The sequence below is a fragment of the Dasypus novemcinctus genome, chromosome 3 (assembly GCF_030445035.2).
Source record: "Dasypus novemcinctus isolate mDasNov1 chromosome 3, mDasNov1.1.hap2, whole genome shotgun sequence".
Lineage (NCBI taxonomy): Eukaryota > Metazoa > Chordata > Mammalia > Cingulata > Dasypodidae > Dasypus > Dasypus novemcinctus.
This window is the reverse complement of record NC_080675.1, coordinates 91,885,890-91,898,386: the sequence shown is the minus strand read 5'-3', so window position 1 is coordinate 91,898,386 and position 12,497 is coordinate 91,885,890. Positions and strand designations below refer to the sequence as shown.

Genomic DNA, 12,497 nt, shown 5'->3' with positions numbered 1-12,497 from the left:
GAGGACAAGCACCCTTCAGAATTTGAGCCAGAGCTCCCCAGGCAGTCCACTGTCTCTGCAGTCTCACCCCAACTATGTGCTGGCGGAGTCTGATGAGCCCCCACCTTTGCCTCCCTACCCAGGGGTTCCAGGCACCCTGGGGGTTAATTACAAGAGATGGGGAGTAATGAGGGGCTGTCAAGGGGCAGGCTGATGCCTTCTTACAGCTGTCTCCAGAAAATTCCATCTGAGCACCTCAGGGGGCTGAATCCCAGCCCACACAGCTGTGGGGCGGGCTGAGAAGGGGTGTCGGGGGGACTGAGGAAGTCAACAGGTCTGAGCTTTGAGTGAATTATGGACAGAGAGAGACCAGCGAAGGTCTGCACAGTCTGGGTGTCCTGGGCACGTGAACCTATGTGTGTGTTCGCATGCTGTGCACCCTTGACCCTCACTATGAGTATGACCTTAATAGTTTAGCAAGTCCAGTTGTGTAGTCTTAGTGATAACATCCACAAGCAGAGCAAACCATATTTTAGCATGGGTCAAGCTTTATGCTATGTGCGTTAAATGCATTCACTCTTATAAGGTAGCTACCATTACCCTCTCTGGTTTTCTGACAAAGCAAGTGAGGCTTGACTTTAACTCACCCACGGTCAAAGAAGAGCTAGTAGGCCTGAAACTTGAACCCAGGACTGTCTGACTCCAGTGCCCACACTTCGAATCACTACAACGTGCAGCTTCTGTTTGAGGTGGATCTGGGTGACCCCATCTCGAGACCCAGGTGTAATTATGTGTGGGTTAGTTGTGTGTACAGGTGTAGGCGTCTGTAGATGGGACTAGTGCACTGTGCAGGGCCTCAGCCAATTAAGGAAGGTGTCCAAGAGCAGAATTGGGCTTGGGTTGAAGCTCCAGAAAGCGGTGAGTCACAGGGGAAGTTCAGATGGAGGGAAGAAGAGAAGGCTGCTGATGGGACTGCATCGTGCCCCAGCTTCTCCCTTCAACCATGTGTATGGGAAGGGATGAAGGAGAGGCCAAAGGTACCATGAGCCCTTCAGAGTTCTGATCCAGAGCCAGAGAGGGCGACCAGTGACAGATGTGGTGGAGAAGAAAGAGAAGAGAAAGAAACTCCAAGGGAGATGGAGGAGAGGATTCCCATCACAGGCTCCTGAGTGGAGGAGGGTTGAGCTGAGGTAGAGGCTGGGAGGAGAGAACAAGAACAGTGATGGGAAGAGAAGAGACAGCTGGGGAGGAGGTGGACAGAGGGGGCAGAAAGGAAGAGAGACATATGGGAGCCTCTTCCCCATGTCCACCCGCCTGCTTCTGCCATATATTATGCCCCTCAGGGGACAGATGTCAGTGGTTGGTGAGTGGCTGCTCCCAGCTCCATGCCTCTGTCTGCCCAGAGCCCCCACACACCCTCCCCTTGCTCTGCCGAGTCTAAGGGCTGGGTTACCATGGCAACTGTGAGACCTGAAAGATAGCCACAGACAGGCTTGGCTGGGCAACTGTTCCTGGGCTTCTACGTGGTGGTGAGGGGGAGGGAGGCTCCAGCCCAATCCCTGCCTCTCCACCCGATTTTCATTGGCTTCCAGAATTCAGATGTGCCACTCAGCTCCCAGTGGAGGCTTCCCAGTTTCCCTGTCTCTCTTTCACACACACACACACACACACAGAAAACAGGAGGAGGGATAAAGTATAAATACTTAACTGCAAGAATATTTAGCCAGTAACTTTAGAGTTCCACCTAGACTTCAATTTTAATTCACAAAATTAAAGCCAGATCACTGTCTCACCTCTCGGCTCCTTCTTATCCTGAGAAAAGTGCCACCTAAGCCCTTGGAGAGGCAAGAGGTCACATGGGCACCCTATGCTGGTCTGGAGGCCAAGGCAGCCTGGAGCAAGCCGCCCAGGACCAGGGCAAGTGCTCACGGAGCAGCCAGGCTTCCTCACTAGGCCATTCACCCGGTGCGTAGGTCACAGCCTGAAAGTGGACAGATCTCTTGAGTGAGATCCTCTTTGGAGGCTCTTGGAGAGGCTATTGGGGGCTCCCACACTAGGATCAGACAATGCCAGGACTGGAAAGGTGTCAGAAGTCATCCAATCCAAATGAGGATTAAATGAGGAAACTGAGGCCCAAGGAGCAAGTGATTTGCTCAAGGTGACAAAGGGATCCCAGAGAACCCAGGTCTCCAGTCTCCCCCACCCAGGGCCATCTTAGCCCTCACTCACCCCAGACATGGGGCTCTCACTATTTTAGGGGCTGCTGGGAGAGAGAAAGCCTCTTGGATAGAGTTCCTAGACTGTCTGGTATTGAAGACTGACAAGTATTGAAATCTTGAAAATGCGACTGTCCTAAAATGGGGAGGTCACAAGCCTCAGAAAGAACATACAGCTTCATCACTGATTACTGCCTTAAAGCACTACAGTTGAAAACCTTGAATTTAACAAAATTAATTGAGTGGGAGCTGTACCACTCCTTCACCTCCCATTTGCTTCACCCAGCCATCACCATCACCACCCCAGTGTATCTGCCCTGCCTGACACTGGCCCATGCAGAGATGGGGGCCCTGCTCATGTGGACAGGAGGTGGAGGGTTTCTGTGCACGGCCTGTGCAAGGGCAAGGGAGGTGACAGGACCTTTCTCCCAGAAAATGACAGCATCGAATCTCCGGGCATGCCTTGAGGATTCAGGAAGCTTGGGAATATTTTTGTGGCCATTCAAGGGAATGCTGGGCACCTGAAGGCCCTCGGTAACATCTGGTGAATGGGGCAGGTGCCTCCAGGGTGGTGACCCCGCCCCTCCACTCCACCACCACCGCCCTGCCCCGCCGCTCAGAGGAAGAAGTGGGTGTGGTCCCCGGACCCCAGACCGCTCGAGGTCAGCCGTTCACAGCGAGCCTTGTAGAGGTCGCGCTCCCGGGCCAGGCGGGCTACCTCTGCCCGCAGTGCGTCCAGCTGAGCAGCCAGGCGGGCGCGCTCGGCCTCCAGCCCACGTCGCTGCTGCAGCCGCTTGGAGCGACAGGCCTGCGCGTAACCGCGATTCTTCAGCGTCCGGCGCCTCTGCTTCAGCCGCAGCGCCTCGTCGCGCCCGCAGCCCCGCAGCTGCCGGTTTAGCTCCCGCACAGACATCGACACTAGCGCGGCGTCCGAAAAGCGCTCGGCCAGCTGCAGATAGAAGGTGAAGAGACGTGGTCAGCGCCGGGTGCTGCCGGGCTCTGCCCTCCAGTCTGGGCCTGCCCCCGGGAAGGCTCCGCCCCCCGCCCCAATAGCTAACCTGAACGCTGCGGGTCCACTGAATCTCTCCCGCAGTCCAGGCGGAGCCCCAGATCCCACGCAACACGCGCCCCTGTAGGCCCGCCCCTCAGCACAGGCGTGCCAATCACGCACTGAACCCGGCGCCGCGCCCCCTGCGCCACAGCCGGGCGGCGTCTAGCGGATCCGCGCCCAGACAGACCCGCCCTTCCGGTGCGTGATGCTCTGGTGTCCTGTGACCCTCGAAGGATTTGGATTACATTCTAATGCCCTCGAACACCCCCTGTCTGGGTCTATAATTAACAAGATGAGTGCCAAACCTTCTTGAGATGGTTGGGAGCACCAAGTGTTAAAAAAAAACGCCAGTCTTGATTCTGTTCCCACAGCTTTCATTCCTTTCCAAACACAGCCCTATTCCTGATGTCCACATACGGTGCATCTATTTACCTCCCATTGTCTGCTCCCCAAACTCTATTCAGCTCTCTTCTACCCCCATCTTCTCCCATTTCTTCCTGCTTCAGCCCGACCAGTTCTCAACATTTCGAGAAAGGGGAAAGGGTCAGGATGATCGTTTTCTCTGTCTGACTTCTTTCAAGAGCCCTTCTTCTTTGCCTCTGACTTAGGCACTTGCTCCTCTTTCCCCAGGCTGTAACTGTCTAGAACCCTCCTTCCTCTTTTGGGCTGCCCTCCTCCTCCCCAGGCTGACCTCCCTCAGACCAGCTTGCTGCTCACTCACCTCAGTGTGCTGGGCCCCTGTCTCCTCTGGGCTCCCGGGGTAGTAGCTGTGGGACCCCTCAACAGGAACTGGGCCCTGGCCCTGAAGCAGCTCCACAGACTCCTCAGGACTCAGCCCCAGGGCCTCTCCAGACCCCAGCTGCTGCTGCAGGGTGGCCAGCCAGTACAGCTCCTCCAGGCCTGGCCGGGCACCCTCTGTGGTGCCCACCACACCTGGCTCACTGAAGGTGGGTGAAGGAGGCACCGAGCTGTAGGGTGTAGAGCCGAGTGAGGCTGTGGGAGGGTCAGAGTGCCCCTCAGAGGGTTCCCGCTTTACCTCAAACTTCATCAAGTCAAAGTCATTGACATATTCCATGGCCAGGGGGCTGGGGGGAAGTGCCATTCTGCAGTTGAATTGGGAGGGGTGTACCTGGGAATAAAGAGGAGAGGTCTGGAGCACCCAGAGGCTGGCAGGTTTCACCAAAACCTGCTTTCCCAAAAGCCCAAGTGCCCTGGAACCAGAGTTCTGGAAAGCTGGTGTGTTGGTGCAGCCTTGTTCCCCACAACTTTTCAGGTAGCAGGGGCTCCTGATGGAGACAAAGTAGCCTAAAGGCCCAAAAGAGGAAGAAGTACAGCCCCTGGCCCCACTGGTGTCTCTGGGATCTATCTCTGAAAATCAAAAGCAAGACAGCAGTGCTTCCGGCCTTAGTGCTGGGATGTGCTGAGAGACTCTGCCCTCTCAAGAGGCAACATTTCATTTCCAAGCAATTAAAAAGTTTTGCTTAATTAACTGTGGCAGAGTCTGTGTGTGTTTTAGGACAGTGAGAAGGCATGTAAGTTGTAAATTTTAAGATACCAAGGATAATACATTGTCATACCTTTCTGTCTCTCAAAGCACCCAGGCCATAGAAGACCCTCAGTGTGCATCTGTTCTGTGAATTACAAGTGATGAATCACTTTTATAGGAGCAAGAGACTTTCCAAGGGAAAAGGGAAGGTCCTAGAATAAGTTCTAGAAAGACCAAAACTGCATGACAACCATCTCTTCCTAAGGCCAACTTCTCCAAGGGGAAATGACCAAGACTGATCTTCTTCTTTCTCCTTGGAACCTGCAATGTTCTGGGAACTTGGGCAGATTGCTTTCCCATTTCTAACCCTAGTTTCCTCTTCTGTTCAGTTAGGGCAGTTAGACTTTAACATTTCCCAAAATGTGATCTGCAGAACACTAACTCTGAGAAATAGTCAAGAAGAGGTCTGTTCTCAGATAACTTATAGAAATATTGTCTTCTATGCCACTTCTTGCAGATTCACAAGCACAGCAGCATATTAATCCAAGTCTTTTCAGTAAACTATCTGTTCAAGTTTAACACAGAGTGCCTCAAATTTGTGTTGCCAAAGAACTCCACTCCCTGTTATCAACTGTGGAGCATGTGTTCAGAGCACACATTAGGAAGTCCCAGCTGGCTGACCTAGGAACTCCTTCCCAGCTTGGAAGTTCCATGCTCTAGCCCAGCTCCCAGTTCCAACAGCTCCATCCCCATTCCCAGAAGGAGAAAGGCAGGAGCGCCCATCCCTAGAGCTTAGGGTTTGCCTCCATCTTGATGCCCCAGGCCTAGATAGCCCTTTTTCCAACCCACAGCTCAGCCCCCCAGGCTCTGCCCTGAGAGGAAGGAGGAAGAACAAGTCCTCTCTCTTTCTGCCCCAGGGAAGGCTGCTGCCCTATGTAGGGAGCCCCACACCCTTGGGAGGAGAGAGGGGATGGGAACAGACACAGATTGAACGAACTGGTCCTTGGTGGGAAGGAGATGGGGAGACACTGAGAGAGGATGATTTAACAGGCATCCAGAGAGAAGCGGTCATACCCAGAAGAGGTAAGTGGAGAGGTTTATCTTAAAAGCTGTGTGAGGCAGAAGGCCAAGCAAGCAGGGAGTGGGGGTGGGGTACAACCTTGGGAGGATTTCTGAAAACAAGAAATCGACTGTGGAAAGCAGACAGAAGGTATCAGAGGAGGCAGTTCCAGGTAAGAAGCCTGGTGCCCGGTTAAACCCCAGACATACTCACTTCAGGGACAGCTGAGATGACAGGATCAATGTCACAGCTGGGCAGGCACAGCTTCCCCAGAGACTGGCAGCCTCACTGAGTAGGGCCTGCTGCCTGTGTGCTCAGAACAAGGGGCTGTAGGCACAGAACCCAAAGGGCACTCTTAAAGGGCCAGCTCTCTGAGGTCATCCCTCAGGCCTCCAGCCAATGAGGGAAGGGGCTCATTTGCATATCCCATTGGCCTGGTTGGGATGAAGAAGAGAATAGAGAAATATGCTTGTTCTCAAAGGAAAGAGGGTATCTTCCCCAACAAAACTCCTCCCGATGGTCTAACCAACATGTGCTCAGTTCCCAGTACAGTGAGTCTCACTGGCCCCTTCCAGATGAACACAACCCTTAGCCCTTGGGAGCTCAAAGCTCCCAAACACTCCTCCCCGCACAAGGCCCTGCAACCCTTTGTTGGTGTCTTTGGGGAGTACAAGCTCTCCCTAACCTACTCTCACCTGGTCTGTTAAGTCTGTTTCCAGTTTTAGGAAACTTCAGATTTCTTCACCCTGCCCTGCTCCCACCCTCACAGGCCTTATGCGCCTCGCAGCTATCACATCAGATGAGCAACCTCCCCACTGGGAAGCTCCTCAACCTCTCCCGCTCCTGCTGGCCAAGCCCCAGGCCAGCATGCGAGAAGGAACAGGAGGAGGGAAAATGGGGAACTCTGCTCTTTCCTTCCAGGTCATGGGTGGGACATGGAGTTCTAATCAACCCCCATCCAGCAAAGACTGGATGTCTTTTTGTAACTGCCCTCACATGCCCTCTGCTCCCTCTCACCTTTTCCTTGTGTCTTTGTCTCTGTCTCTTCCTCTCTCAATCATCCTTGTTCCCAGATGGCTGGAGGGTGACCTACATTTTCAGCCTAATCCCCTAACACCTCTTAAAACTATCATCTCCAAGGAGGAGTTGGAACAGGGATAAATGGAATTAGTCAAGGAGTTGTTTAAACCTGTCTGAAGCTGTTTAAATAGGATCTGTACTAGAATAGGAACCTTGGAGTCAGAGTCTCTTCCCCAGTCTCTGAGGACACCCAAACACTCCCACGGGGTTAACAGGTCCTCTTTTCCAACCCATGGAGAGACACCTGGTGCCCACCAACCCCGAGGGTCATCAGTTATAACAGTTCACCTGGTCTCAGCCTTCGGTGTTGGGTGAAGAGTCAGGAGATGCAGATTATTTAAGTCAGTGGTTCTTAAAGGGAGGTCCCCAGGCTCACACATCAGCCTCATCTGGGGATTTGTTAGAAATGCAAATTCCCTGGCCTGCCTCAAACCTACTGAATCAGAAACTCTGAAGGTGGGGCCCAGAAATCTCTACTTTTATATGCTCTCCAGGCAATTCTGCTGTAGGCTAGTCTAGGGAATGCCTAGGGACCACCCAGCTTTTCTTTTCTTTTTTTTTTAAGATTTATTTATTTATTTCTCTCCCCTCCCCCGCCCACCCTGTTGTCTGTTCTCTGTGTCCATTTGCCGTGTCTTCTTGTCTGCTTTGTTGTTGTCAGAGGCACAGGAATCTGTGTTTCTTGTTGTTGCTGTTGTTGTTGCGTCATCTTGTTGTGTCAGTTCTCCGTGTGTGTGGCACCATTCCTGGGCAGGCTGCACTTTCTTTCGCGCTGGGCAGCTCTCTTTACAGGGCGCACTCCTTGCACATGGGGCTCCTCTACGGGGACACCCCTGTGTGGCAGCGCACTCCTTGCACACATCAGCACTGCGCATGGGCCAGCTCCACATGGGTCAAGGAGGCCTGGGGCATACCAGCACTGCGCATGGGCCAGCTCCACATGGGTCAAGGAGGCTTGGGGCACACCAGCACTGCACGTGGGCCAGCTCCACATGGGTCAAGGAGGCCCGGGGTTTGAACCACGGACCTCCCATGTGGTAGACGGACGCCCTAACCACTGGGCCAAGTCCGCCGCCCCAGCTTTTCTTGATGCATGAGTGTGTATACGTATCTGTATGTGGAGTCTTTTCTACCATGCTCTCTACATACATATAAGAAAACCTATATCAGATGACATCACTCTCTTCCCACATCATGGACTCTGTTTTGTGGAGCAGAGACCGTCATCATTATCCAAGTAGAAAGCCTTCTGTGTATGATTGCCTGTATTTAATGTTGTTTTCTCAGAAGGACCATCAAACCCAAGGCCTGGGAACTCGGCCACAAAATGGGAATGGGGAATACAGAGACAGGGACTACACGCATACCCATGGAATGGGACAGGACAGAAACTCCAGAATTTCCCTGCTTGGAGAAGGAATGGGAGTGCTTAGTGCAGCCCTGTTTTCATGCCTGGTCTTGTCTAACCAGACACTTGTCCCCACCAGCAGCTGTCAGATGTGTGCTGATCCTCTTGTTTACTGGAGGGCTCAAAGGAGAGGTGGGAGGGCTAAGCCGCTAACAGGCTAAAGGAGTCAGACTAAACAAGCTCAGGCAAGCTGAACTGCCGGGGTTCAGACCAGGCACCACTCACCAGGGAAAGGGGTCTGGGGAAGGAGGGCTGAAGGAAGGCTGGGCCAGAGGAAAAGACAAGGACACAGAGAAGAAAGACTGTGGCAGTGGGACCAGGGAGGCAGAGTCCAGCCCAGGAGGGGAGCTTAGAGGCTGAGAAATAGATACCGGGACTGACTGGCTCAAGAGCCTCTGGGGGCAGGCAGAGAAATGGAGATGAAAAAGATGAACGCAGGGTGGACTTGAATAACAAAAGAGAGGAAGGAAGACAAGGAGACTAGACAAGGAGGCAGTGGATGCAGACCTAGAATAGAGGGCAGAATAAGTCAGAGGCTCCATAGGGATTTGGATTAAAGGAGACAGAGGGACATGGAAGAGATGGGCAAAGGACCATCAGGAACTAAAAGAAAGAGAAGAAGGCTTTCAAGACAGGACGAAGGGAGTAAGGGATAACAGGAGAGGTGGATAGGAGCCCAGGGAGCACTGAGTAGAAGAAAGGGACGGAGAGAAATAGGGCTAGGGACAAAGGACTAGAAACAAATACAAGGGAGCAGAGAGACAGCTTGTCAGGCCATTGGGGAAAAGCAATGCCCAGAAGACAAAGAGGGATGTTGGGCCATGGGGAAAAAGGGCCTTATGGGTAAAAGCCTGGAAGCATGGGGTAAAAACTAAGAGGAAGGAGAGGAGATGGCACAGGGTCTATTCTAGGATGCCACCCCCAGTTCCTCAGGCCTGCACCCCCCAAAAGACTGGTTCTTATTCCTTGTTTAAATTTTTGATATCTAGATTTTCAGTAAAGGATCCAAATCCTCAAACCTCTTCTGGTCTACCTCATATATCTAATGAATACCTACTCTGCACCAGGCACTCTATGCTAGGCATTAGGGATACCTCAGTAAATAAGGCTGACACCAGTCCTGCCTTCATGAGTTTACAGACTGATGAAGCAGAGAAATATTTAATTATTGCCTGGTAAGGCACATAGGCTCATAAAATCAACAACTCCCCCTTGGGGAGCGGATGTAGCTCAAGCAATTGCACTCCCACCTACCATATGGGAGGTCCCTGGTTTGGTTCCCAGTGCCTCCTAAAGAAGACAGCGAGCTGTCGCAACTGGTGTGGCAAGCTGATGCAACAAGATAATGCAACAAAAGACACAAGAAGAAGAAAAAAATGAGAGACACAACAAAGCAGGGAGCAGAGGTTCCCAGTGCCTCCTAAAGAAGATGAGCAAGGGAAGCAGATGTGGCTCAAGGAATTAGGCTCCCATCTACCATATGGGGCTTCCTGGTGAAGGCAAGCTGGCCTGTGCAGTGAGCTTGCCCAAGTGGAGAGCTGGTTTATGCAGACAGCTGGCACAGCAAGATGATGCAACAAAAAGAGACATAGAGGAGAGGCAGCAGACCAAGCAGCTGAGGTGGCACAAGAGATTGAGCACCACTCTCCCACTCCGGAAGTTCCCAGGGTTGGTTCCTGGTGCCTCCTAGAGAGAAGACAAGCAGACACAAAAGAACACCCAGTGAATGGGCACAGAGAGCAGACAGCAAGCACAAAACAATGAGGGGGAAGGGGAGAAATATTTGGTTAAATCTTTAAAAAAATATAAAAAAGATGAGCAAGACAGCAAGCTGACACAATGGGCAGGCATGGCAAGCTGATGTACATGATGATGCAATAAGAGGCACAAGAAGAAAAACAAAATGTGAGGCACAACAAAGCAGGGAACAGAGGTGGCTCAAGTGATTAGGCACCTCCCTCCCACATTTGAGGTCTTGGTTTTGGTTCCCATTGCCTCCTAAAAGAAAAAGAAACAAGGAAGACACAGAAAGTGCAAACAATGAGGGAGTGGGGAGAAATAAATGAATAATAAATCTTTTTAAAATAAAATAAATAAAAATAAAATCAACACCCCCTCAGTGGGCCCTATTTAGGAATATATGATAAACTATTTCCCCAGTACAGTCATGATTCTTCTACTCCTTTTATTTGAGCCTATAATTTTCAATATATCTGTTAAATATATCTCTCAGAGGCCTAAATCTTTGGATTGTTCATATGTCAGTTGAACCCTGAATCCCAGCAGAATTGCAGCCAACTCCTACTCTCCAGTCCTTCCAGCTTACCCTGAACAATCAACAAAATGATGATGATGGACAAGACCCACCCAAAAAACAAGGAGTATCTACAACTTCAAGCAAAACAATTCCTTCCACCTGCCCCATAATGTCCATAATATCTAAGTCCCCTCTTAGCCTGAAGCAGTCAGAGCAGACATCATCCCAAATTCCTCAAGACTGAGGAATGAGCAAACATAAGGAGGGAGTGAAACCACGGACCACAGTAAATTTATTGTTATTGTAGCTATTGTTTTATGTTAAGGGAAGAACTTGTAACATTGATTTAAATAGAGTGGTTGCCAGGGGTTCAGAGGGGAAGGGGAAGGATGAATAGGGCATTTTCAGGGCAGTGACATCGTTCTGTATGATACTGTAATCATAGACACGTGGCATTATACACTTATCAAAACCTATAAAACTGTACAGCACAAAGTATAAACCATAATGTAAACTATGGTCTTTGATTAGTAGCCCTGCTTCAATATTGGTTCATCAATTGTAACAAACGTACCACACGAATATAAGATGTTACTAATAGGGGACACTATTTATTTATGGGTGGGGTGGAGGGTATTATATGGAAATTCCCTATACTTTTGGTGTAACTTTTCTGTAAATTTAAATCTTCTCTAAAAATAAAGTTTATTATCGCAAAAAAATAAAAAAATTATTGCCTGGGCAAGACTAGCCCCTGCCCTGGGCCCTGTGCTTTGGAAGCCTCCACTCTGGCCCTCCTTCGGCTGCACCCCACCCCATGGGCTTTCTTCTCCAACCCCCTTCTGGACCACACTCCAGATGCCTCGGGCCCTGGAATCCCCTGCGTAAAGGGCCCTAAGACCACTTCTAGGGACTACATGAACCTCTTCCCTGGGTCTGCCCAAAGGGTGGCCAAGGAGTAGCTTCTCACTGCATGACATGGAGAGAGTCTATATGTGCAGACTGAGAGGTCCACATGCATGTACACAGGTCCCCTTGCAGTACAAGATGGTGTCAGGGGTTGGAAAAGAAGGGCACCCACAGCAAAGTAGGGCTAGGGACAAAGGACTAGAAACAAATACACGGAAGCAGTCAGATAGATTGTCAGGCCATTGAGGAAGAGCAATGACCAAAGGACAGAAAGGTAGAAATATATAGAGGGATGCTGGATCATGGGGAAAGAAGGCCAACTCTCCATACAGCATCCATTCTGGTGCAAGATTCTGAGGATGTCTAATAAAATCCAAATTTAAACCTGGCCTTCCATACCCTTGTGGAGGTATATTTGCCAAGGCAGAAGAATAGAATACATTTTATTTAACAGTTTGTTAGCTTAAGTTATATGTTTTGAATCTTTAAACACCAGGTATGCGGACCTCTACTTGCATTCTTGCCCCCAGGCCCTACCCATGTTATGGATGGGTCTACAAAAGACAAGCTATTATAACTGACGAAGGAGAAGGGCAGAGTGCCGTGCAGTTTTATTTCAGGAAGACTTCATCTAATGCAGTGGAGGTGGTGTCGCAGGGATGACTTTCCTAAGAAAGTCACATTAAACTGAGACTGGTCAGGTGAGTGAAAACTGACCATGCCTGGCAGTGTGGAGAAGGTGGGGACTCCAGGCTGCAGGACCTGAACATGCAAAGGCTCAGGGGCAGGAAAGAGGTTGACATGTTCACCAAACAGAAGAAAAGCCAATGTCGCTAGAGAGGAGAAAGGAAAGGAGATGGGAAGCATGGTGATTGGTGAGATTGGAGAAGACAGCAGGGACCAGATCATGCAGATCCTCATAGACTTTATTCTAAGAGTAAGTAAAAACTACCAAAGGCTTTTCAGTAAAGACATGGTATGATTAGATTTGTGTTTAAAAAGATCGCTTTGGCTTTACTGTGGAGGAGGGCAAAAATGGAATCAGGGAGTC

At 50.7% G+C, this 12,497-nt stretch overlaps 1 protein-coding gene across 2 annotated transcripts in view; it reads right to left on the bottom strand.

The window, feature by feature from the left end:
* Positions 1 to 2,727: 2,727 nt before the first annotated feature.
* The window catches only part of NRL (neural retina leucine zipper), a 31,371-nt gene continuing 21,601 nt past the window's right edge, over positions 2,728 to 12,497 (bottom strand). Inside the window, exons 1-3 of one of the 2 annotated variants that reach the window (XM_004463360.4) lie at positions 6,006 to 6,089; positions 3,968 to 4,375; positions 2,728 to 3,144 (exon numbers count right to left, since the gene is read on the bottom strand). In XM_004463360.4, coding sequence (XP_004463417.1) covers positions 2,812 to 3,144; positions 3,968 to 4,348 — 714 coding nt within the window. In that variant the 5' untranslated portion in view covers positions 4,349 to 4,375; positions 6,006 to 6,089 and the 3' untranslated portion in view covers positions 2,728 to 2,811. Of the gene's footprint in view, positions 3,145 to 3,967; positions 4,376 to 6,005; positions 6,090 to 12,497 lie in introns of those variants that run through there. The other variant, XM_004463358.4, reaches the window with a different exon arrangement.